Source organism: Bombina bombina, chromosome 7 (assembly GCF_027579735.1).
Source record: "Bombina bombina isolate aBomBom1 chromosome 7, aBomBom1.pri, whole genome shotgun sequence".
Lineage (NCBI taxonomy): Eukaryota > Metazoa > Chordata > Amphibia > Anura > Bombinatoridae > Bombina > Bombina bombina.
Genome location: NC_069505.1, coordinates 263,815,057 through 263,842,534, shown reverse-complemented (window position 1 = coordinate 263,842,534; position 27,478 = coordinate 263,815,057). Strand labels below are relative to the sequence as shown.

At 37.9% G+C, this 27,478-nt stretch overlaps 1 protein-coding gene across 1 annotated transcript in view; it reads right to left on the bottom strand.

The window, feature by feature from the left end:
* ERC2 (ELKS/RAB6-interacting/CAST family member 2) overlaps window positions 1–27,478 on the bottom strand; it is a 1,300,133-nt gene that overhangs the window by 855,127 nt on the left and 417,528 nt on the right. The window contains exon 6 of the mRNA XM_053720736.1: window positions 12,587–12,754. Within this exon, the coding sequence (XP_053576711.1) occupies window positions 12,587–12,754 (168 nt within the window). The remainder of the gene's footprint in view (window positions 1–12,586; window positions 12,755–27,478) is intronic.

Genomic DNA, 27,478 nt, shown 5'->3' with positions numbered 1-27,478 from the left:
AGTAAACAGCATTGTCTCCGCTACAGACAGTATAACCTCCCACAATAAGGAGACAGCACAACCACATGAAATGACAATAACAAAAAAAACAAAAAATCTTGGAAATAGAAAAAGAATTGACTTCATTTTATTTACTGCTGTACTGTCACATTTATGATGAATAAAGACAATAGCACTAAACCTAGTTCAAGATGACATTGCTCGTCTTTCTTTTCTTTTCTTTTTTTTTTTTAAGTATTTGGCTCCTTAAAATGAATGTGTGGAAAGTGCATGAGATTCTTTATTAGAATAAATGTGAAAAGTGATATATAATACAGCCGTTTCCTGCCAAGATCTAGCATGATAAACAATACACTGTATAAATTCATTAGCTGTCTAAAAACAGAGAAATGTACATCTGAACATTCCCATTCTAATTATTGCTCCATTGATTCTCTCGGCCATGTTGTCCTGGACAGTTATGAGTTACACATGGTGCAGGGTGTGCAGGAAGGAACCTGGATCAGATAAAATCAGGTATCTACTAGTACTGGACGGATTTGCTAGCAATAATGTAGTTTTTTGTTCCATTTTTAAAACACAGATTAATTAAAACCCATTTGTGAAACTAATATGTTACTGAAAATAAAAATGGTATTTGTGCCCACCAACTTGTCACATCCATGAGTTGCAAATGACTCTCTATAATAATCAAGAGTTCTCAGGGCCTAGATCGGGCACCGCCTTCACTGTGAAAGAAAAACAACTCCGAAATGAATTAAAGAAGACAAAAAAAAACTCTTTAGAACCAACCATTGTAAAAAAAATATAAACATCACCCTAGGAACAAGGAGACTTCTTCTTTTCTATCTAGCAAGGCTATGTTTCTATAACAAAACAGACATCTGAATATTTTTTGTTTTGTTGTAAATCAATGTATGATCAATTTTCCGCTTAGCAAAAGATTTCAGTCCCCCCCCCCCCCCGCAAAATGTTATGTTCTGTGTACTTTATCTAACAATGAAACTTAGAAGTAATGCCCACTAATGAATCTATGGAAAATATAGGTGAAACAATGCTCCAAGAATTTTGAACATAAACTCTCTTTCACAAGGAGGCACCACATAAGCATCTATGAATCTAAGGGCTCCATGTACTAAGCAGCAAAAGCTGTTACGGAGCCCTTGCGATGCAGGTTCGCATATGCGAGCCTGCTTCCCGCAATGTAAGAAGCAGAGGTTTCCTACTCTCTATGTCACCTCTGACAGTCCCTTCTCACTATTGTTCTTTACATGTGCACATTCACAAAAGTATTTTCAGAGATACATTGTTGGGTATTAATTTTTATATATATAATGTTATTTAGAGAATGAATAACAAGATGCATTCATGCCACCAAATCAATTTATTTGCAATAATTGTGATGTTATAAAAAAATATAAAATTACACATTCTATGAAATGAAATTATTAGTTAAAAAGACATTAATGATGACAGTAAAGTAGGAAAAAAAAATATTTCATGATTCAGATAGAGCATGCAATTTTAAACAACTTTCCAATTTACTTCTGTTATCTAATTTATGTGAATCAATTTCTTCCTCAAATTGTCAGGCTATCAAATCTGAGAGTCATTTTCCCTTAATTCTGGGATCACACATCCTGCGGCTACATCACCAGGAACAACTTCATAATACTCAATGAATCTTGCTCAGGCGGTGTGTGAGTGTTTTTGCAGACCAACAAGTAGAAAATAAGCAGCCAAATGGATTAATTATTCATTATCACTAATGATTAGTTTATAGGTTTAATAAAAGTTTGTGTGCAAATAGCCCTTTCTCTATCATAATGTGTCAAAATATAATTATCGTTGCTTTTACATTCAGCAACTTAAATGGGCATTCTAATGCAAGCTGTAAATTCTCTAATTCATTGGCGCAAGGAATTTTGCATTAACTGACCCTAAATAACTATGATTAACCCCCTTCATGACTGGGTTTTTATGGGTGATACGCCGTCATGCACAGTATGTCTAAAACACAGTCATGTTCATTAACACAATAACGTTTAGTTCAATAATATAGGCGCAAGCACTGAAAAGAGTTTGGATTTAGTACGCATGAAGATGCATCCCCTATCCTATACAAAACCGGTCATAAAGGCACAACCTCGTTTGAACAGCTTATATGCAGAGAGCATGTTGCGAGGGGGTGGGTTCACTCTTTACAGTTTTAGTACTGTTAAAATCCAGTACAAAAATATAAGTGCTTCTTATAGAAACCTGTAGTTTCCATCTTGTTTTATTATCATGACAAACCAGAAATGGTGCAATTACAAACAATAAGAAAAAATATTTTTTTTAAAAAACAGTACTTGTCAAGTAAGTGACAATATAGGAATTGAGTAAGCATGCCCAGTAGACCATCATGAAAAGATGGTTAAGCAGTGATGAGGATGAATTCGGATTGCAATAGGTTCCTTCTGAAATCACGATTGAGCGTTTCAGTTTGAAGACACCAGTTAGTGAAAATCATGATAGTGTGAGTATGACTTCAAACATTCAAAGAAAGAGATTGCTACAAGCCATTTGTAGATGTTGGGGTCCAGATGTGACTTTTCTTGCAGATCCCCTTAGCTGTACAGGACATCATGTACTCAACACATATACATATATATATGTATCTGAATATATATACAGTGGGACCTTGGTTTACGAATTTAATACGTTCTCCGGGACGTTTCGTATTGCGAAAAATTCGTAAACCGAAACACGGTTTCCCATAGGAATGCATTGAAAACCAATTAATGCGTTCCGGAGGTGAGAAAAAATGCTCCAAACCTGCTGCAAAAGGCTCCAAAAGGCTCCAAAAGGCTCCACAACTTGCTGCAAATGGCTCCAAAAGGCTCAGCAACTTGCTGCAAATGGCTCCAAAACCGGGACACTTGTTTCGTATTGCGAAAAAAATTTGTAAACCGAAACACGGTTTCCCATAGGAATGCATTAAAAACCAATTAATTCGTTCGTATTGCGAAAAAAATTCGTAAACCGAGGCATTTTTTCCCCAGAATTTTCATTTGTAAACCGAAATTTCGTTTACCGAGTCGATCGTTAACCGAGGTCCCACTGTATATATATATATATATATATATATGTGTGTGTGTGTGTGTGTGTGTGTGTAAATTTGCGATCTGTCCTCTGTATACAATCTCTACAATAGTGATGCATGGAGTTTTAATGAACTGGTACCATGTTTATTAAAATCCTCTAAAATGTCTCCTGTGGTCATTTTAGAGTCTTGTTTATGTACAAGATTATAGACTGTTTTCAACTAGACTTGGAATATGAAGACGTCCAAAATGCTATTCCACAACTAAGTGCTTTGAGGTGACAAATTTGAAATGTCGAAATTTGCCTTGAAATATGTTGTAAAGTCTCTTGAAAATGTATTGTGATCACTGAGACAGGGCTTTTAACAAGGATCCAAAAACATGGTTGTGCGGGGACATAGCCAAAAACATGCTCTTGTGATCACATCGGGCTCAATTTATTTAGCAGAGGCCCATCGTTTAAATCTCACCTGAAACAGAAGTTAAGAAGCAGCGTATGTAAGACGCTAAAAAGGTGGCGGATCAAATTCATCCCGTTCCGATATGATTGGATGATTGACAGCCCCTGCTAGCAACGATTAGTGAAATACTTGTGCAATGGTAATAGTGAATCATGTCTGCTTGACAAAAAGTGGCATTTTCGGTAAAAAGAAAATGCAATACCTTAGCTGATAGTCTGTGATCAACCTCATAGTTATCTGGGCTCAGTCATGTTAACCTTCCATGCTTTAAACTTTTACATTTTTACTTTAATAATGAGACCATGAGCAAACATTTTTATATTATTTTATATAAGATCATGTTTCATAGATTAAAAGTGTGATTAATTCACAACCTTAGCATTTTATTATAACTGGAAAAAATGTTGGTATTTGTTAAAAAAAAATAAAAAAATAATAATAATAATGTTCAATAATGTTGTAGAAAGCGTTTCTATTAGATTGGAATAGGGTAGGTGAGGGGTTTTGCTGGTATAAAACAAGATAAATGAAAATTAAACCTCAATTTTTCTTTCTTTCATGATTCCGATTGTAAAATTAAAAACATTCGGCTAGATTACGAGTCTTGTGTTATCCTTAAAAAGCAGCGTTGAGGGGTCCCAACGCTGCTTTTTAACGCCCGCTGGTATTACGAGTCTGGCAGGAGAGGGTCTACCGCTCACTTTTTTCCGTGATTTTAGCTTACCGCAAATCCCCTTACGTCAATTGGGTATCCTATCTTTTTAATGGGATTTGCCTAATGCCGGTATTACGATCGCCTGAAAAAGTGAGCGGTACACCCTCTCCTGGCAAGACTCCTACCGCATATAAAAGTCAGTAGTTAAGAGTTTTATGGGCTAACGCCGTCACATAAAACTCTTAACTAAAGTGCTAAAAAGTACACTAACACCCACAAACTACCTGTTAACGCCTAAACTGAGCCCCCCCCCCATCAGAAACACTAAACTAAAATGTTTAACCTCTAATCTGCCGACCGAACATCGCCGTCACTTTAATAAATGTATTAACTGCTAAACCGCCGCACTCCCGCCTCGCAAACACTAGTTACATTTTATTAACCCCTAATCTGCCGTCCCTAACATCGCCGACACCTACCTACATTTATTAACCCCTAATCTACTGACCCCAACGTCGCCGCTACTATATTAAATTTATTAACCCCTAAATCTAAATCTAGCCCTAACCCCCCTAACTTATATAATTTGAATAAAACTAAATTAAATTACTACAATTAAATAAATTAATCCTATTTAAAACTAAATACTTACCTATAAAATAAACCCTAAGATAGCTACAATATAATTAATAATTACATTGAAGCCATCTTAGGGTTTATTTTTATTTTACAGGCAAGTTTGTATTTATTTTAACTAGGTACAATAGTTATTAAATAGTAAATAAATAAGTACAAAAGTACCTGTAAAATAAACCCTAACCTAAGTTACAATTACACCTAACACTACACTATAATTAAACTAATTACTAAACTACCTACAATTAATTACAATTAAATTAAATAAACTAAATTACGGGGAAAAACCCCCACTAAATTACAGAAAATAAAAAAGAATTACAAGAATTTTAAACTAATTACACCTAATCTAATCCCCCTAATAAAATAAAAAAGCCCCCCCAAAATAATAAAATTCCCTACCCTATACTAAATTACAAATAGCCCTTAAAAGGGCCTTTTGTGGGGCATTGCCCCAAAGTAATCAGCTCTTTTACCTGTAAAAAAAAATACAATACCCCCCCAACATTAAAACCCACCACCCACACACCCAACCCTACTCTAAAACCCACCCAATCCCCCTTAAAAAAAACTAACACTACCCCCTTGAAGATCACCCTACCTTGAGACGTCTTCAGCAAGCCGGGCACAAGTGGTCCTCCAGAGGGTTCTTCATCCAGAGGGGTCTTCATCCTATCCGACCAGAAGAGGACATCCAGACCAGCAGAAGGCTTCATCCAGGCAGCATCTTCTATCCAATCAGCCAATAGGATTGAACTTGCATTCTATTGGCTGTTCCAATCAGCCAATAGAATGCGAGGTCAATCCTATTGGCTGATTGCATCAGCCAATAGGATTTATCTTACCTTAATTCCGATTGGCTGATAGGATTCTATCAGCCAATCAGAATTCAAGGGACGCCTTCTTGGATGACATAACTTTAAGGACCAGTCATTCAGTCGTCGGCCGTTGGATGAAGAGGATGCTCCGCGTCGGATGTTGTGAAGATGGACCCGCTCCGCTCCGGAAGGATGAAGATAGAAGATGCCGCCTGGATGAAGCCTTCTGCCGGTCTGGATGTCCTCTTCTGGCCGGATAGGATGAAGACTTCGGACCCTCTGGAGGACCACTTGTGCCCGGCTGGGTGAAGATGTCTCAAGGTAGGGTGATCTTCAAGGGGGTAGTGTTAGGTTTTTTAAGGGGGGATTAGGTGGGGTTTAGAGTAGGGTTGGGTGTGTGGGTGGTGGGTTTTAATGTTGGCGGGGTATTGTATTTTTTTTTACAGGTGAAAGAGCTGATTACTTTGGGGCAATGCCCCACAAAAGGCCCTTTTAAGGGCTATTTGTAATTTAGTATAGGGTAGGGAATTTTATTATTTTGGGGGGCTTTTTTATTTTATTAGGGGAATTAGATTAGGTGTAATTAGTTTAAAATTCTTGTAATTCTTTTTTTATTTTCTGTAATTTAGTGGGGGTTTTTTTGTAATTTAGTTTATTTAATTTAATTGTAATTAATTGTAGGTAGTTTAGGTAATTAGTTTAATTATAGTGTAGTGTTAGGTGTAATTATAACTTAGGTTAGGGTTTATTTTACAGGTAAATTTGTATTTATTTTAACTAGGAAGTTATTAAATAGTTAATAACTATTTAATAACTATTGTACCTAGTTAAAATAAATACAAAGTTGCCTGTAAAATACATATAAATCCTAAGCTAGCTACAATGTAACTATTAGTTATATTGTAGCTAGCTTAGGGTTTATTTTATAGGTAAGTATTTAGTTTTAAATAGGAATAATTTATTTAATTGTAGTACATTTATTTAGATGTATTTAAATTATATTTAAGTTAGGGGGGTGTTAGGGTTAGGGTTAGACTTAGGTTTGGGGGTTAATACATTTATTATAGTGGTGGCGACGTTGGCGGCAGAAGATTAAAGGTTAATAAATTTAATATAGTTGCGGCGACGTTGGGGGGGGCAGATTAGGGTTTAATAACTATAATGTAGGTGTCAGCAATGTTGGGGGCAGTAGATTAGGGGTTCATAAGTATAATGTAGGTGTCAGTGATAGCGGGGGCGGCAGATTAGGGGTTAATAAGTGTAAGATTAGGGGTGTTTAGACTCGGGGTTTATGTTAGGGTGTTAGGTGCAGACATAAAATTAATTTCCCCATAGGAAACAATGGGGCTGCGTTAGGAGCTGAACGCTGCTTTTTTGCAGGTGTTAGGTTTTTTTTTAGCCAGCTCAGCCCCATTGTTTCCTATGGGGAAATTAATTTTATGTCTGCACCTAACACCCTAACATAAACCCTGAGTCTAAACACCCCTAATCTTACACTTATTAAACCCTAATCTGCCGTCCCCGCTATCACCCAATTAAATGTACTTCTCTTGGTATCCTTTGTTGAAAAGCAGCTATATAAGCTGAGAGGCATGCACGTGCCAGAAGAACTATATAGCAGCAATTTTGCAAGAAGGCTTTTAACAATGTTATATATTTATAAGTGTTTGCTGCCATACCATGGGAACAAAACTAAAGTGATAATATATAAGTAAATTGGAAACTTTTTTTTCAAATTGAATCCTCTCTCTGAATCATGAAAGAAAAATTTTGGCTTTCAAGTCTCTGTAACGCAGATCAACATAGTTTGGAAACTATTAAAAAAGCTGTTTTTCTGATAGATTGAGATGGCTCCGAATACGAAAATGGCTTATTGCACCGTGTTAACCCAAGCGAAAAACTCTTCAAGCAGATTAGGAAATACCCATTGTGTCCAAATATTTATAGTTAGAAGATAAATCATCTATATTATGAGTTACAACTGGCCTAAAAATATACAGTATGCTTTCAATGCTTACATTAACACAATGCCAAGAAAATATCTAAATTATTCCTCTTGTTAAGGAACATTTTAACAATGAAAAGGAGCAGGGAAAACAGTGAACGGCTATAAATGATTTATGTATGTGAGAGTAAAACATAAGAACCATTTGCCTATGATTAATTCACCAACAATTTTGATGCCAAAATAACTATGATGAACCTTTTATAGGTTAAACAATCAAAACTTTAAGATTGCCTCCTTGGGAATCTTTCGTAGTAATTAAACATGCAATGAAACAGTAAAGTCTTGGCTCGATCAATAGCAATGCTTTAATTTTGTTGGCTCATTTTCTCCTGGACGCTTTTCATTGTACATCATTATGGATGAAACATATTAGCAATATGTTCCAACTGAGAAATGACATTTGCACATTCTGCATTAATGAACCATTAAAAATATCAGCTTGAGTCCGCAACAGAGAACCAATTATTTCTTTCTGTCTGCCATGAAAGGAAATGCAGGAAGAAGTATTTTAGTGTTACGGTGCACTAATGGAGTAAAACATCAAAATGATGCCTTTTCAATATTTTACGCACTCCAACACTTCTACACACTCTACATACATTCTATATTTTACACATTCACTCAACAGATCTTAAAGGAACGTTCTTATGTAAAAAAATAAGTCATTTTATCAGTAGTGACCCAAGATAAATAGGTGTAACTTCCCACAAAGAAGTTGAACACATAGGTAAAGATTGGATAAGGGAGTAGAGAGTCAACCAATGAGGGGCAGCAGTCAAAAGACCCAGCCAATTGGTTGGAAAGCCTTATGGTCTGTACCTTGAATGGAGCAAACAAATGCAGCCATTGAAAAAGCTACTGGAGTCTAAGTTCCCACAGCGTAGTGTCCTGAGTTGCTGAAAGAGTCTGAAGGGAGTAATCGCTTACTAAACTTACAAGTGGTGGAATTGGCAAGAGTTCGCAAATAGTGAATTTTCTTTCTGAACATCATATAGAAGAGTATCCTTGTCTGGTAAATTAGAACAGAGTTAATAAATTATTTTTCCTCATTTATGTGAAATAAAAAGGAGTTATGAAAAAACAAATATAATCGGCATGATTTGTTGTTTTTAATACATGATTTGTTATTTGTTACACTCTAAGGTCAAACTAGATTTTTTTCTTTTTTGATACACAAAAAGTAGAATTTCTTCCTCTTGATATAAACACCTCAAGTGTTTATACTCAAGTGAGTATTGAATCAAGAGATTACATCGGCCACTCTAATTTTATGGGGCCCATTTATCAAGGCCTGGATGGAGCTTGAGGGCCCGTGTTTCTGGCGAGCCTGCAGAAAGACCGCTGCTTCATAACCCTGTCTGCCTGCTCTGAGCAGGCGGACAGACATTGCAGAAAATCAACCCGATCGAGTATGATCGGGTTGATTGATACCTCCCTGCTGGTGGCCGATTGGCCGCAAATCTGCAGGGGGCGGCGTTGCACCAGCATCTCACAAGAGCTGCTGGTGCAATGCTGAATACGGAGAGCGTATTGATCTCCGCATTCAGCGATATCCCCTTATGTATTTAAACTACATTGTTGTGCTTTACAAAAAAAAAAACACAAAAGCAGGGAATTATTGTCAAATAGAGGATAGCTAACAAAAAAAGCAAAAATTATAAATATATGAAGTCACAAATGCTCAGGCAGACCCCAGTGCAGTGACTAATTCATTTAGGTATTAAGTGTCTAGAGATGTAACATTTCTAGAAATTTTGAAGCCATGGGGGAAAAAATGCCCTATTAACAGATTGAATGTTACATTTTATTTTCAGAATATAAAATGCAGTGTATAAAATTATCACACTTCAATTAAAATTACTGCCTATTTAATAAATTACAAATTAAATATTTATTATAGAACCACATTTGCTTGATTTGATACTTTGCACAGTCTTACATAAATCTCTTTGGGGTCGATTTATCAATGTCTGGTGGATATGATCCGCTGTAGCGGATCATGTCCGCCAGTCATCGCTGAATGCAGACAACATACGCTGTCAGCATTTAACATTGAAAAAGCAGTTCTAGTGAACTGCTTGTGCAATGCTGCCCCCTGCAGATTCGCGGCCAACCGGCCACTAGCAGGGGGTGTCAATCAACCCGATTGTACACGATCGGGCGGATTGCAAACCACAGCATCAGAGGAGGCGTATGAGTTAAGGAGCAGTGGTCTTAAGAAACCTGAAAGTTTTCAAACCTGAAGACTCGCGCGGGAAACAGATACATTAGAGGCCGTTCGGGGATTTATAAATCGGCCCCTTTATGTTAAATAGCTTTTAGAAATAATAGTGTAGGTTTAAACATATGAGTTCTGTTATTTATTAAATATGTGCATTCTGAATGCAGAAGTAGGCAGACACTCGTGCCAGTCGTCTCTTTTCGGAGCTGGATTTATTCTTGTGAAAGATCACCACACTAAGATCTGGATTTGCCCAGAGCACAGTAGTGCTAAAATAACATACTTTAATTAATTACAGCATGTCATGTTTTTATGCTATGCCCCTTTAACACTTTGGCATCTATTTATTAAGCCGTCAACTTACCTGCATTCGATGGCACCAATACGCTCGCCTAAGTTCGCCTAACATCGCTGCCGCGGACCTGGATACGTTCTCCAAAGTTATCAAAAAAGCTGTCAAAAAGCCACGCACCAAGTACGGTGCAATGAGCAGCGGACTGTTGTTAACTATTAGTCATCGATCTCACTGCTCTTTGGCTTTTTTACAGCTTTATTGCTATACTGTCACTAAACACCCACACTATACTATACTGTTTTACCCCCTAAACCGCAGACCCCGCCGCAATTCTAATAAATGTATTAACCCCTACACCGCTGTTCACGGACCCCGCCGCAACTTAATTATACTTATTAACCCTTAATCTTCCGCCCCCTACATCGCCGCCCCCTACATTATATTTATTAACCCCTAATCTGTCCCCCCCACACCGCCGCCACCTACATTATATTTATTAACCCCTAATCTGTCCCCCCTACACCACCGCTACCTACATACATTTATTAACTCCTAATCTGCCGCCCCCAACGTCGCCGCCACTATATTAAATTTATTAACCCTTAAACTGAAGTCTAACCCTAACCCCCCCTAACTTAAATATAATTTAAATAAATCTAAATAAATATTCCTAGCATTATCTAAATTATTCCTATTTAAAACTAAATACTTACCTATAAAATAAACCCTAAGAAAGCTACAATATAACTAATAGTTACATTGTAGCTAGCTTAGGGTTTATTTTTATTTTACAGGCAATTTTGTATTTATTTTAAATAGATAGAATAGTTAACTATTTAATAACTACCTAGTTAAAATAAATACAAAAGTACCTGTAAAATAAAACCTAACCTAAGTTACAATTACATCTAACACTACACTATAATTAAATTAATTACCTACATTAACTACAATTAAATAAAATTAAATAAAATTATCTAAAGTACAAAAAAACAAACACTAAATTACAGAAAATAATAAAATAATTACAAGATTTTTAAACTAATTACACCTAATCTAATCCCCCTAACAAAATAAAAAAGCCCCCCAAAATAAAAAAAAGCCCTACCCTACACTAAATTACAAATAGCCCTTAAAAGGGCTTTTTGTGGGGCATTGCCCCAAAGTAATCAGCTCTTTTTCCTGAAAAAGTACAATACCCCCCAACATTAAAACCCACCACCCACACACCCAACCCTACTCTAAAACCCACCCAATCCCCCCTTAAAAAACCTAACACTAAGCCCTTGAAGATCACCTTACCTTGAGAAGTCTTCACCCAACCGGGCTGAAGTCCTCTACGAAGCCGGGCAAAGTGGTCCTCCAGATGGGCAGCAGTCTTCATCCAGACGGCATCTCCTATCTTCATTCATCCGGCGCGGAGCGGCTCCATCTTCAAGACAACCGAGGCGGAGCATCCTTCCTGGCCGACGACTACCCGACGAATGAAGGTTCCTTTAAGTGACGTCATCCATGATGGCTTCCCTTCAATTCCGATTGGCTGATTCTATCAGCCAATTGGAATTAAGGTAGGAAAAATCCTACTGGTTGATGCAATCAGCCAATAGGATTGAAGTTCAATCCTATTGGCTGATCCAATCAGCCAATAGAATGCGAGCTCAATCTTATTGGCCGTCTGGAGGACTTCTTCTGGTCGGCTTTGAATTGCGGACAGGAATCGCCCCAATTCAACCCGATCGAATACGATCCGGTTGATTGACACCTCCCTGCTGGCGGCAGGTTGGCCGTGAGACAGCAGGGGGCGGCGTTGCTGGTGCAATGCTGAATACGGAGAGCGTATTGCTCTCCGCATTCAGCGAGGTCTTGCGGACCTGATCCGCACTGTCGGATCAGGTCCGCAAGACCTTTCATAAATAGAGGCCATTGGCTGCTCACTATGTAGTCAGAGAGCACTTCCCTGATTGGCTAGCATCCAGAGAGGGTGGAGCTGGGAGACACACATACTGATGATATTATTCTTCCACAAACCCCTACAAGTAAACATACTCTAGTTGCACAAACAGAGCAAACCAGATTCTGAACCTGGAGTCCTTGGTTCTATCCCAGATAGGGCACAGTGAGGGAAGGCACCAGCGGAGTCCTTGCTCTGCAGTTTGTATTTTAGCACAAACAGAGCTTATAGGACCCTGACAGTAGCATATGGGATCCTGACATTGTTCAGCTAGCTCCTAACAGTGCTGCTCTAGAGCTGACTTTAACTAGGTGTTTAACCCATGTGCAGGGGGTTAAACGCATAGTTATATAATAATATGTAATAATAAAATGGTCCCTTTAACAAGATAATGTCATTTGTTGTTGAAGAAAGTACAACAATTTACCATTTAAAATATAAAATATAACCTATACCTTTTTCTGCAGTACGTTAATTTTTCTCTCTTTTACTTCCAGCATATCTTTCATATCTCTGATTTCTCCAGCTAGTGTGCCCTTTTCTTCAGTCAGGTCCTGAAGCTGTTTAGTTTTTTTGTTGAGAAATGATTCTTTTTCTTCTAGTCGCAGCCTTAATGCATCCACCTGTCACAAAAAAACAAACAACATATTTTTTAAGTGACTTAGATATAAAAAAAAACTGTATGCAAATGGCTGTATAGGAAAAAATCACTTAAAAAGAAACATCTTTCAAAACCGTAACTATTCAGGTTGTAAAAAAAAATGTATTGAGCAAAGATAACGTTCACACACGTTAGAATATTCATAAAATTGTGAGGTGATAAATGCTAGAAAACCCTATATAATAAAAAGTTCTATATCAGGTGTGCTATTTTAATTGTTCTTTTAGTCTCTTAAAGTGTTCCTTTATTTGTTTGCAGCCAACTGCAGAACGCTATTTTGCACTGAGGAACTCTTAGCCAATAGCGTGCTAGCTATCAGACATAATGCCAACTGGCCCGCACGGCTATTGGCTAAGAGTACCTCAGTGCAAAATAGTGTTCTGCCATGGGCGGCCTGAGGAGTTAAGTGCAGGGGAACACTGCAAACAAATAAACTCCACTTTATTTGTTGCACTGGTAAATTATAGCGTTTCACACGCTAGAATTTACTATCACTTTAATGCTGTACAAATGCACTTGATATTTTTTCAGCTGAAAACAAAAAGTTACATATTTTCTACATTACTCAGAAAATGTTTATATAAATATTTGGCAGGTATAACCCATCACACTCTGAACCGGCCAAATTATTCACTGCTCATGAGCCAAGTACGGCCGTTCTAAACAAACCTCTCCAGCATGTGTTATATGATTATAGCATCATTCATCTATAATAGAGAGAGTTGCTATAAAAGCAAGAGTTAACAAATGCATTAGAAATTTGCAACCCAGAAGAATAGTTAATATCTACCCACATACTTAAAGCAGCCAACCAAATGTGACTGTATATATAGATATTCGTGGAAAGCTCCAAATATTTAGGAGAGTTGCTCCCTGGTTTCTGGGATTTGTCAAGCCCTACCTTCAAAGATTAAGATTTTGCCCTTACTAGACATGAAGGAAAACAATAAAAAACATTATATAACAGAATATTACAAACGTGTTTTATATATATATATATATATATATATATATATATATATATATATCATTATGCCACATTATCCCAACAACCATATTAGAATAAGGAACACGCAAGTCAAAATGAGACTTTCAAGATTAAAATGGAGTTAGAACAAATTCCAATTTACTTCTATTATCAAATATATCTTATTTTGATCTACTAGATATAAAGTTCAGGATCATACACATGCCATGAGTATTATGTGTCTGCAGCAGTATGTGCAGTAATGTTACAGAAGCAACCAGTAGATGGAGTTTTAGCCGCAGCAGGACGGGATGAATGACAGCAGGAAACACCCCTAGTCCTGCCCTCAATTATTATTAGTGCACACACTGCTTGGATGCCTCCTATCAAAAGATGGTGTAGTCTTGGCTTGTATTCAAACAGTGTCCTTAATTAAACAGTGCTTCTAAATATACAGCAATAGCCTAGTTTACCATAGAGTTTTTCAGAGAATGGCTGAAGTTACTGCACACTAAAACGCCCTCTGCTATATAACATTGCTATATACACTGCTGCCACATAGTGCTCAATACAAGTGCTCACACCTAAGACTACACCTCAGTATGCCCTACTGCAAAGGAGCCAAGTTTAAAGTGATAGTAAATCCTAGCATTTCTGAAATGCTAGGATTTATCAATGCAACAAATAAAGGTGACTTTCAGTCATGAAATATAAAATACTTCATTGGAACGGTATTTATCACTGAGGTGATTTTAGCCAATAGCATGCTAGCTATCTGGTATAATGCCAGCTGGCCCACATGGCTATTGGCTAAAATCACCTCAGTGATAAATAGCGTTCAGCCGTGGGCGGCCTGAGGCGCTCAGCGTGGTAAATGTTACAGACATTAAAGGAACTTTCGGCATGAAGTATTTTATACTTCATGAATTAAAGTCTCCTTTATTTGTTGTACTGGTAAATCCCTTTAAGCCAACGTATATGTTCCCTCTAAACCCTGAGAGTTTAATATTGATTTCCATGTTGCTTTAAATAAGATAAAGATTTGTTATTATCATTTATTCTGGAAGATGGCGAAGGAGCTTTGCTATAAGTGACTAACTGAATGCATAGGGTACATTTTACTCATTTTAAAATAATTGTTGTGAATGAGGAAAAACAAATAAATGGACATACTGAATACGGACATAATAAAAATCACTTCAGACAAGAATACCATTGACATAAGCAAGCATAACTACTAATTCAGTATTAAATATCACTGCTTTTTACCAAAAGTAGGTATAAAAACATAATTTATGTAAGAACGTACCTGATAAATTCATTTCTTTCATATTGGCAAGAGTCCATGAGCTAGTGACGTATGGGATATACAATCCTACCAGGAGGGGCAAAGTTTCCCAAACTTCAAAATGCCTATAAATACACCCCTCACCACACCCACAATTCAGTTTAACGAATAGCCAAGTAGTGGGGTGAAACAGAAAGGAGTAAAAAGCATCAACAAAGGAATTTGGAAATAATTGTGCTTTATACAAAAAAAATCATAACCACCATAAAAAGGGTGGGCCTCATGGACTCTTGCCAATATGAAATAAATGAATTTATCAGGTAAATTCTTACATAAATTATGTTTTCTTTCATGTAATTGGCAAGAGTCCATGAGCTAGTGACGTATGGGATAGCAATACCCAAGAAGTGGAACTCCACGCAAGAGTCACTAGAGAGGGAGGGATAAAATAAAAACAACCATTTTGCTGAAAACAATTAATCCACAACCCAAATATAAGTTTATTCTCATAAATGAAAAGAAAAACTCAAATAATAAGCAGAAGAATCAAACTGAAACAGCTGCCTGAAGAACTTTTCTACCAAAAACTGCTTTCGAAGAAGCAAATACATAAAAATGGTAGAATTTAGTAAATGTATGCAAAGAAGACCAAGTTGCTGCTTTGCAAATCTGATCAACTGAAGCTTCATTCTTAAAAGCCCACAAAGTGGAGACTTACCTAGTAGAATGAGCTGTAATTCTCTGAGGCGGGGCCTGACCCAACTCCAAATAAGCGTGATGAGTCAAAAGCTTTAACCACAATGCCAAAGAAACGGCAGAAGCCTTCTGACCTTTCCTGGAACCAGAAAGGATAACAAATAGACTAGAAGTCTTCCTGAAATCTTTAGTAACTTCAACATAATATTTCTGAGCTCTCACCACATCCAAAGAATGTAAGGATCTCTCCAAAGAATACTTAGGATTAGAACAGAAGGAAAGGACAACAATTTCTCTATTAATGTTGTTAGAATTCACAACCTTAGATAAGAATTAAAATGAAGTCCACAAAACTGCCTTATCCTGATGAAAAATCAAAAAGGAGATTCACAAGAGAGAGCAAATAATTCAGAAACTCTTCTAGCAGAAGAGATGGCCAAAAGAAACAACACTTTCCAAGAAAGAATTTAAATGACCAAAGAATGCATAGGCTCAAATGGAGGAGCCTGTAAAGCCTTTAAAACCGAATTAAAACTCCAAGAAAGAGAGATTGATTTAATGACAGGCTTGATATGAACCAAAGCCTGAACAAAACAGTGAATATCAGGAAGCTTAGCAATCTTTCTGTGAAATAAAACAGAAAGAGCAGAAATTTGTCCCTTCAAGGAACTTGCAGACAAACCCTTATCCAAACTATCCTGAAGAAACTGTAAAACTTTAGGAATTCTAAAAGAATGCCAAGAGAATTTATGAGAGAAACATCATGAAATGTAAGTCTTTCAAACTTGATAATAAATCTTTCTAGAAACAGATTTACGAGCCTGCAACATAGTATTAATCACAAAGTCAGAGAAACCTCTATGACTAAGCACTAAGCGTTCAATTTCTATACCTTCAGATTAAAAGATTTTAAATCCTGATGGAAAAAAACAGACCTTGAAACAGAAGGACCGGCCTTAATGGAAGTGGCCAAGGTTGGCAACTGGATATCCGAACAAGATCTGCATACCAAAACCTGTGAGGCCATGCTGGAGCCACCAGCAGCACAAATGATTGCTCCATGATGATTTTGAAGATCACTCTTGGAAGAAAAACTAAAGGCGGGAAAAATATAAGCAGGTTGATAACACCAAGGAAGTGTCAACGCATCCACTGCTTCTGCCTGAGGATCCCTGGACCTGGACAGGTACCTGGGAAGTTTCTTGTTTAGATGAGAAGCCATCATATCTATTTCTGAAATACCCCACATCTGAACAACCTGAGAAAACACATCTGGATGGAGGGACTAGTCCCCCGGAAATAAAGTCTGACGGCTAAAATAATCCGCTTCCCAATTCTCTATACCTGGGATATGAACCACAGAAATTAGACAGGAGCTGGGATCTGCCCAAGCAAGTATCCGGGATACTTCTTTCATAGCTTAAGGACTATGAGTCCACTCCTGATGATTAACAAATGCCACAGTTGTGATATTGTCTGTCTGAAAACAAATGAACAGTTCTCTCTTCAACAGAAGCCAAATCTGAAGAGCTCTGGAAATCGTTCCAAAATACTGATTGGTAATCTCGCCTCTTGAGATTTCCAAACCCCTTGCACTGTCAGAGATCCCCAAACAACTCCCCAACCTGAAAGACTCTCATCTGTTGTGATCACAGTCCAGGTTGGAGGAATAAAAAAGGCCCCTAGAACTATACGATGGTGATTCAACCATCAAGTTAGAGATAGTCGAACATTGGGATTTAAGGATATAAATTGTGAAATCCTTGAAAAAACCCTGCACCATTGGTTCAGCACACAAAGCTGGAGAGGTCTCATATGAAAACGAGCAAAAGGGGATTGCGTCCAATGCTGCAGTCATGAGACCTAAAACTTCCATGCACATAGCTACTGAAGGGAATGACTGAGACTGAAGGTTCCGACAGGCTGCAACCAATTAAAAATGTCTCTTGTCTGTTAGAGAGAGTCATGGACACTGAATCTATCTGGAAACCTAAAAAGGTGACCCTTATCTGAGGAATCAAAGAACTTTTTAGTAAATTGATCCTCCAACCATGTTTTCGAAGAAACACCACTAGTTGATTTGTGTAAGATTCTGCAGAATATAAAGACTGAGCTAATACCAAGAAATCGTCCAAATAAGAAAACACTGTAATATCCCGCTCTCTGATTACAGAGAGTAGAGCACCAAGAACCTTAGAAAAGATTCTTAGAGCTGTCGCTAGGCCAAAAGGAAGAGCGACAAATTGGTAAAGCTTGTCTAGAAAAGAGAATCTCAGAAACTGAAAATGAACTAGATGAATCAGAATATGAAGCTATGCACCCAGTAAGTCTATGGTGGACATATAATGCCCTTACTGAACAAAAGGCAGAATAGTCCTTATAATCACCATTTTGAAAGTTGGTACTCTTACATAATGATTAAAAAAAAAATTCAGATCCAGAACTGGCCTGAATGAATTTCCTTACTTTGGGACAATGAATAGATTTGAATAAAACCCCAAACCTGTTCCTGAAAAGGAACTGGTATGATTACCCTGAAACTCCAGGTCTGAAGCACACTTCAGGAAAGCCTGAGCCTTTACTGGATTTACTGGAATACGTGAGAGGAAATATCTTCTCACAGGAGGTCTTACTCAGGTACCCCTGAGAAATCTTAATCTGCCCCCTACTAGCTGAACTGGAATGAGGGCCGCACCTACATGCGGACTTAGGGGCTGGCTTTGGTTCCTTAAAAGGCTTGGATTTAATCAAATTTGAAGACAATTTCCAATTGGAAACAGATTCCTTGGGGGAAGGAATAGGTTTCTGTTCCTTATTTAGTCGAAAGGAACAAAAACGGTTAGAAGCTTTAGATTTACCCTTAAAGAGACAGTCTACACCAGAATTTTTATTGTTTTAAAAGATAGATAATCCCTTTACTACCCATTTCCCAGTTTTGCATAACCAACACAGTTATAATAATATACTTTTAACCTATGTGATTATCTTGTATCTAAGCCTCTGCAAACTGCCCCTTTTTCAGTTCTTTTGACAGACTTGCAGTCTAGCCAATCAGTGCCTGCTCCCAGATAACTTCACGTGCACGAGCACAGTGTTATCTATATGAAATACGTGAACTAACACCCTCTAGTGGTGAAAAACTGTTAAAATGCAATTTGAAAAGAGGTGGGCTTCAAGGTCTAAGAAATTAGCATATGAACCTCCTAGGTTAAGCTTTCAACTAAGAATACCAAGAGAACAAAGCAAAATTGGTGATAAAAGTAAATTGGAAAATTGTTTAAAATTACATGCTCTATCTGAATCATGAAAGTTCATTTTGGCCTAGACTGTCCCTTTAAGTCTTATCCTAAAGCAAAATGACTCCCTTCCCCCAGTGACAGTTGAGATAATGAAAATCAACTGAGAATTAAATAACTTATTACCTTGGAAAGAAAGAGATAGCAATCTGGACTTAGAAGTCATGTCAGTATTCCAAGATTTAAGCCACAAAGCTCTTCTAGCTAAAATAGCTAAAGACATAGATTTAACATCAATTTTGATGAAAAAAATGGCATCACACTGATTAGCATGTTGAAGCAAGGGAACAACGCTAATTTCCAACCAAAAAGTTGATGCAGCTGCAACATCAGCCAAAGAAAATGCAGGCCTGAGAAGATGACATGAATATAAATAGGCTTTCTTTAGATAAGATTCAAGTTTCCTATCTAAAGGATCTTAAAAAGGAAGTACTATCTTCCATAGGAATAGAAGTACGCTAAGCAAGAGCAGAGATAGCCCCATCAACTTTGGGGATCTTTTCCAAAACTCCAATGTAACTGCTGGCAAAGGATACAATTCTTTTTTTAAAAAAAAAAACCTTTAAAGAAGGAATAAAAGAAGTACCAGGCCTATTCCATTCCTTAGATTCAGGAACTGGAAAAACCTCTGGAATAACCACAGGAGGTTTATAAACAGAATTTAAATGTTTACTAGTTTTAATATCAAGAGGAATAGTCTCCTCAATATTCAATATAATCAACACTTCTTTAACAAAGAACGAATGTACTCCATTTTAAATAAATAAGTAGATTTGTCAGTGTCAATATCTTAGGAAGGTCTTCTGAATCAGATAGATCCTCATCAGAGGAGGATAATTCAGTATGTTGTCGGTCATTTGAAATTTCATCAACTTTATGAGAAGTTTTAAAAGACCTTTACATTTATTAGAAGGCGGAATGGCAGACAAAGCCTTCTGAATAGAATCAGAAATACATTCTTATAAATTCACAAGTATACCTTGTACATTAGATGTTAAAGGAACAGCAACAGGCAATGTACTATTACTGATGGACACATTCTCTGCATGTAAAAGTTTATCATGACAATTTATTACAAACCACATCTGGAGATATAATCTCCACAAGATTACAACAAATGTACTTAGCTTTGGTAGAAATGTTATCAGTCAGCAGGGTTCCAACAGTGATTTCTGAGGATCAGATTGAGACATCTTGCAAATGTAAGAGAAAAAACAACATATAAAGCAAGATTATCAATTTCCTTATATGGCAGTTTCAGGAATGGGAAAAAAATGCAAACAGCATAGCCCTCTGATAGAGGAAAAAGGCAAGAGGCATATAGGAATGGGGTTTAAAATAAAGAAAATATTTGGCGCCAAGTATGACGCACAGAGAAAATATTTTTGGTGCTAACAACATCTGGAAATGACACACTTGACTCATTGAAGACGCAACCTTGTGAAAGGAAATGACGAATTTGCATCATCGAACGTAACTTTGCACCAAAAAATCTCGCGCCAAAAATGACGCAATATACTTTGGCATTTCGCGCCCTCGCGAGCCTAATTCTGCCCGCAAATTTAAAATGACAGTCAATTGAAAAAAGACTATACCCCAGGTAAGAAATAAATTTTCCTTAAAAATGCATTTCCCAGATATGTAACTGATGGTCTGCAAAAGGAAATATACTGAAAACGGAATCATGTCAAATATAAGTACAATACATATATTTAGAACTTTATATAAATACATAAAGTGCCAAACCATAGCTGAGAGTGCCTTAAGTAATGGAAACATACTTACCAAAAGACACCCATCCACATATAGCAGACAGCCAAAACCGGTACTGAAACGGTTATCAGTAGAGGTAATGGAATATGAGAGAATATCGTTGATCTGAAAAGGGAGGTAGGAGATGAATCTCTACGACCGATAACAGAGAACCTATGAAATAGATCTCCTGTGAGGAAAACCATTTGGGTAGATTACGAGTTTTTGTCGGTAAGGCTGTGCGGTGCTAAAAAGCCTTTTTTTCTCATCGCTCCCTTAAGACAATGCTGGTATTACGAGTTTTCTGCAAGCCGAGCATTGAGCAAAATTGAGCTCCACATCTCACTGTAATACCAGCATTGCTTACGGTAGTGGTGAGCTAAAAAAACCTAACACCTGCAAAAAAGCAGCGTTCAGCTCCTAACGCAGCCCCATTGATTCCTATGGGGAAACACATTTTATGTCTACACCTAACACCCTAACATGAACCCCGAGTCTAAACACCCCTAATCTCACACTTTTTAACCCCTAATCTGCCGTCCCCGACATCGTCGCCACCTACATTATATTATTAACACCTAATCTGCCGCTCCGTACACCGCCGCCACCTACATTATACTTAGGAACCCCTAATCTGCTGCCTCCAACATCGCCGACACCTACATTATATTTATTAACCCCTAATCTGCCCCCCCAACGTCACCACAACTATATTAAATTTATTAACCCCTAATCTGCCGCCGCCAACATCGCCGCCACTATAATAAATTTATTAACCACTAAACCTAAGTCTAACCCTAACACCCCCCTAACTTAAATATAATTTAAATACATCTAAATAAATTTTCTATAATTAAATAAATTATTCCTATTTAAAACTAAATACTTACCTGTAAAATAAACCATAAGATAGCTACAATATAACTATATAAATAGTTACATTGTAGCATCCTCTTCCATCCGACGGCGACTGAAGAATGAGGGTTCCTTTAAGTGACGTCATCCAAGATGGCGTCCCTTCAATTCCGATTGGCTGATAGAATCCTATCAGCCAATCGGAATTAAGGTAGGAAAAATCCTATTGGCTGATGCAATCAGCCAATAGAATTGAAGTTCTATCCTATTGGCTGATCCAATCAGCCAATAGGATTGAGCTCGCATTCTATTGGCTGTTCCAATCAGCCAATAGAATGTGACCTCAATTCTATTGGCTGATTGCATCAGCCAATAGGATTTTTCCTACCTTAATTCTGATTGGCTGATAGGATTCTATCAGCCAATCGTAATTGAAGGGACAACATCTTGGATGACGTCACTTAAAGGAACCTTCATTCTTCAGTCGCCGTCAGATGGAAGAGGATGCTCCGCGTCGGATGTCTTCAAGATGGACCCGCTCTGCTCCGGATGGAAGAAGATAGAAGATGCTGCCTGGATGAAGAATTCTGCCAGTCTGGATGTCCTCTTCTGGCCGGATCGGATGAAGACTTCTGCCGCTCTGGAGGTCCACTTGTGCCCGGCTGGGTGAAGACGGCTCAAGGTAGGGTGATCTTGAAGGGGGTAGTGTTAGTATTTATTAAGGGGGGATTGGGTGGGTTTTAGAGTAGGGTTGGTTGTGTGGGTGGTAGGTTTTAATGTTTGGGGGGTATTGTATTTTTTTTACAGGTAAAAGAGCTGATTACTTTAGGGCAATGCCCCGCAAAAGGCCCTTTTAAGGGCTATTTGTAATTTAGTATAGGGTAGGGAATTATTTTATTTTGGGGGTCTTTTTTATTTTATTAGGGGGATTAGATTAGGTGTAATTAGTTTAAAATATTTGTAATTTCTTTTTTATTTTCTGTAATTTAGTGTTTGGTTTTTTCGCAATTTAGTTTATTTAATTTAATTGTAATTAATTGTAGGTAGTTTAGGGAATTCATTTTATTATTGTGTAGTGTTAGGTGTAATTGAAAACTTAGGTTAGGGTTTATTTTACATGTAAATTTGTACTTATTTTAACTAGGTACTTATTAAATAGTTAATAACTATTTAATAACTATTGTACCTAGTTAAAATAAATACAAAGTTACCTGTAAAATAAAAATAAACCCTAAGATAGATACAATATAACTATTAGTTATATTGTAGCTATTTTATGGTTTATTTCACAGGTAAGTATTTAGTTTTAAATAGGAATAATGTATTTAATTATAGTAATTTTAGTTTGTTTTATTTAAATTATATTTAAGTTAGGGGGGGTGTTAGGGTTAGGGTTCGACTTAGGTTTAGGGGTTAATACATTTAATATAGTAGTGGCGACGTTGGGGTTGGCAGATTAGGGGTTAATAAATGTAGCTAGGTGTCAGGGATGTTAGGGCAAGCAGATTAGGGGTTAATAAAATGTAACTAGTGTTTGCGAGGCGGGAGTGCGGCGGTTTAGGGGTTAATATATTTATTAAAGTGGCGGTGATGTCCGGTCGGCAGATTAGGGGTTAAACATTTTAGTTAAGTGTTTCTGATGTGGGGGGGCCTCGGTTTAGGGGTTAATAGGTAGTTTATGGGTGTTAGTGTACTTTTAGCACTTTAGTTAAGAGTTTTATGTTACGGCGTTAGCCCATAAAACTCTTAACTACTTTAAAAACTCTTAACTACTTTAAAAATGCGGTAGGAGTCTGGACAGGGGAGGCTGTACCGCTCCCTTTTTCCAGCAATCGTAATACCGGCGTTAGGAAAATCCCATTAAAAAGATAGGATACGCATTTGACGTAAGGGGATTTGCTGTATGCTAAAATCGCAGAAAAAAATGAGCGGTACACCTGTACTTGCCTGACTCGTAATACCAGTGGGCGTTAAAAAGCAGAATTGGGACCCCTCAATGCTGCTTTTTAAGGCTAACGCAAGACTCGTAATCTAGGCGATTGCATTCAATAGGTGATACTCCCTTCACATCCCTCTGACATTCACTGTAGTCTGAGAGGAATCAGGCTTCAAAATGCTGAGAAGCGTATATCAACGTAGAAATCTTAGCACAAACTTACTTCACCACCTCCATAGGAGGCAAAGTTTGTAAATCTGAATTGATGGCGTAGTGAGGGGTGTATTTATAGGCATTTTGAGGTTTGGGAAACTTTACCCTTCCTGGTAGGATTGTATATCCCATACGTCACTAGCTCATGGACTCTTGCCAATTACATGAAAGAAATACAAATATTCTTATTATTACCAGGGGTATCAGGTCACACTATGGAATAGAGTCACATACTGTATGATGTCTGTTTAATATGGGGCATATGTATCAATGTGCGAGTAGACATGATACGAAGTAGCGTATCATGTCCGCTGCACATCGCTACACATCGATAAATGCCGACAGCATACGCTGATGGCATTTATCATTGCACTAGCAGCTCTTGTGAACTGCTAGTGCAATGCCGTCCCCTGCAGATTTGCGGCCAATTGGCCGCTAGCAGGGGGTGTCAATCAACCCGATCGTATTCGATCGGGTTAATTTCTGTTCGTCGCCTCAGAGCATGTGGACAAGTAATGGAGCAGCGGGCATCATACGGAGCTTGATAAATATGCCCTTATGCCACTGAAAATCACATTACGAGATTTAAAAAAAAATATCTTAGTACATATCTTGTTCTTTTTTATAATAACAAATCCCTACTTAAAATATATTGAAAGTGTAATGTAACAAGAAAATAACCTCTGACTTTTTTAGAATTTTGGATCTCAACTGCAGATCTATCTGTGCTTTGTTTTGTCAAAGAGAAAAATTAAGGAAAAACAAGGAATGTCCCTTTAAGAGTTCCTGATTATCTGGTTACAGGAGAGAGTAAATAATTTCTGTAGTCTTGCTTAATGTAGAAGTTCTATTAAATATAGCTTGAATGAGTATGCTGTTAAATCTTTGTACCTGTGACTTTAAATCCGGAGGAACTCTGAGTGCTGTGAATGGAAACAGTTAGTTTGCAGCGTGAGCTTTAAGGTGTGGTTCTGCTGACCAATCTGAACAGAGCTGGAGAGTTGCTGCTTGTATCGGAGAAGGAGAGATTAGACCAGCGTGAACGGAGTGACGTCAGAGAGGAGGTGTGTATCTGAGCACCAATTAGGTGCGAGGAAAAACGGGAGCTCCGTAACCAGCAAAAACAAGTAATAATGTCTTTTAACAGATGCGGTAGTGACCGCGAATTTAATAGTTGCGTTCCTGGATGGGCTAGACAGGTTTGAAGGCTTTTCCTGGGGAACGTTGGTATAGGTGCTATGAAGTTAGGTTGCGGTAGAACCAGGTGGGCTGGATTTAAATGGATTCCTTCTTCGTAGCTGCAGATTCCAAACTATGAAAACAGCTAGTTGGTCTTTGGCTCAAAGAGAGCATAGAATAATCCAATGAAGTGAAGTAGATCAAATCTTCAGAGTTGTAGTATGCAAGTGGATGCTATATCTTTGCTACACAACTGAAAATAATTGACAGAGTATGCTAGGAATTGTGGGAGTTTATAGAGCATGTCTTAAAGAGACATACCATACAAGAATATACGTTACAGGACCCCCCGTCAAAGGGGCTGCGCCGCAGCACCAGGCCCTGGTCTGTCCGGATTAGCACAATGGAAAGCAGAAATCAATCTTGAAGCAAAGATATTATCAGCAGGTTCCCAGGAATCATCATCGGATTGGTATCCTTTCCATCGGATTAGATATTGGAGTTTTCCTTTGAGCAATCTGGAGTCTTGAATTTAACAAATCTCATAAATTAGATGGAAGTAATGAATTGGCTGATTGAAGTCTGGTTTCTGTATATGGTTTCAGTAGTGAGACATGAAATGTCGGATGGAACTTATATTCAGGAAGAAGATCTAGGGTAACAGCATTTTCATTCACCACCTTTGTGATAGAAAAAGGACCAATGAAGAGTTGAGTCAATTTCCTACTGGGTGTATTCAATTTTAAAATTTTTGTAGAAAGCCAGACCTTATCTCCCTCAGAATAAGCTGGGGGTTTCCTTCTTCTTGTATCGTAATACTTCTTCTGTCTCATCTGAGCTTCTCTAATGTTGTCCTTGAGGAAACTAAATGATTCGGCTAGGCTGTTGCTTGTCTCATCAACTTTTGGAGAAGTGGTATTCATATGAGGAAAAAGATGGAATATTGGATGATATCCATAGTTAGAATAGAACGGAGTCATTTTCGTAGATGAGTTCAATGTATTATTATATGCATATTCTGCGGTAGAAATATTGTCATACCATTGATCTTGGTGGACAGAACAGTAGCATCTGATGTACTGTTCCAGCCATTAGTTTACCTTTTCTGTTTGTCCATTTGTCTGGGGGTGGAATGCTGTACTGTACCTCTGATCAATTTGAAGGACCTTGCATAGTGCTTTCCAAAACTTGGAGGTGAACTGAGAACCTCTGTCAGTAATAATGATGGAAGGTAGACCATGTAACCTTACTATGTTATGTACGAACAACTGGGCAGTTTCTGAGCAGTATATGCTGGGCTGGTTCCCAAGTTCGTTCCGTGACCGGATAACCCTTCCAATGTATGAGATAGTATAGTTTCTTGCCACGAAGTTTGGAATCCAGAATGTGAGCAATCTCAAACTCAGGCTGTCCCAGTACCAAGAGAGGCGGAGGTTTGGGCAGAGATTTAGAAAATCTATTAGATTTCACCGGTTTCAGGAGAGAAACATGGAAAACAGGGTGAGCTTTGAGAGTCTTGGGAAGAGCAACTCGGTATGCAGTAGAACAGACTTGACCCAGTATTCGGAAAGGACCCACATATCGAGGCCCCAATTTGATAGAAGGTTGTTTGAGATGAAGGTGACGAGTAGAAATCCAAACCTTGTCTCCTGGACGAAGATAAGGAGCCTTCTTCCGTCTGCGATCAGCAAAAAATTGTATCTTTTAGAAGCTTTGGAAAGAAGATCACGTATCTTACGCCAATGTCGAGTTAATCTCCGAGCAGTTTGATCAGAAGCAGGATTTTCAGAAGAGGAAGTATACAGAGGAAATGTTCTGGGTTGAAATCCATAAGCTGCAAAAAAAGGAGAAGACTGAAGAGATGAATTGTAACGAGCATTATGGGCCAACTCCGCTAAAGGAAGATAACGAGTCCAATTAGAATGATGATGGTCCACATAATGTCTAAGGTAAGTCTCCAGACATTGGTTTACTCTCTCGGTTTGGCCGTTAGACTGTGGATGATGAGAGGTTGATAAAGAGACAGTAGTGCCAAAATGTTTGCAGAGCCATTTCCAGAACCGAGAAACAAATTGTACCCCTCTATCGGAGACGATGTCCATAGGAAAACCATGTAATCTCACAATATGCAAAAGGAAAAGCTCAGAAAGTCCCTTGGCAGATGGAAGACCAGGCAAAGGAATGAAATTGGCAGACTTCGTAAACCTGTCGACCACCACTAAAATAGTGTTGTTTCCGGCAGAAAGAGGAAGGTCTGTAATAAAATCCATAGATAAATGGGTCCAAGGCTGGTGAGGAATGGGTAAAGGTTGAAGTAAACCAGAAGGGAGTTGACAAGGAGTTTTGTTTGTAGCACATTGAGTGCAAACTGAGACATAATCTTTAACATCTTGAGAGAGAGTAGGCCACCAGACATACTGTTTAAGATTCCGAGTCGTGTTACTGACGCCAGGATGTCCAGAGAGAGGACTATCATGAGCCCAATGGAGAATCTTTGGACGGAG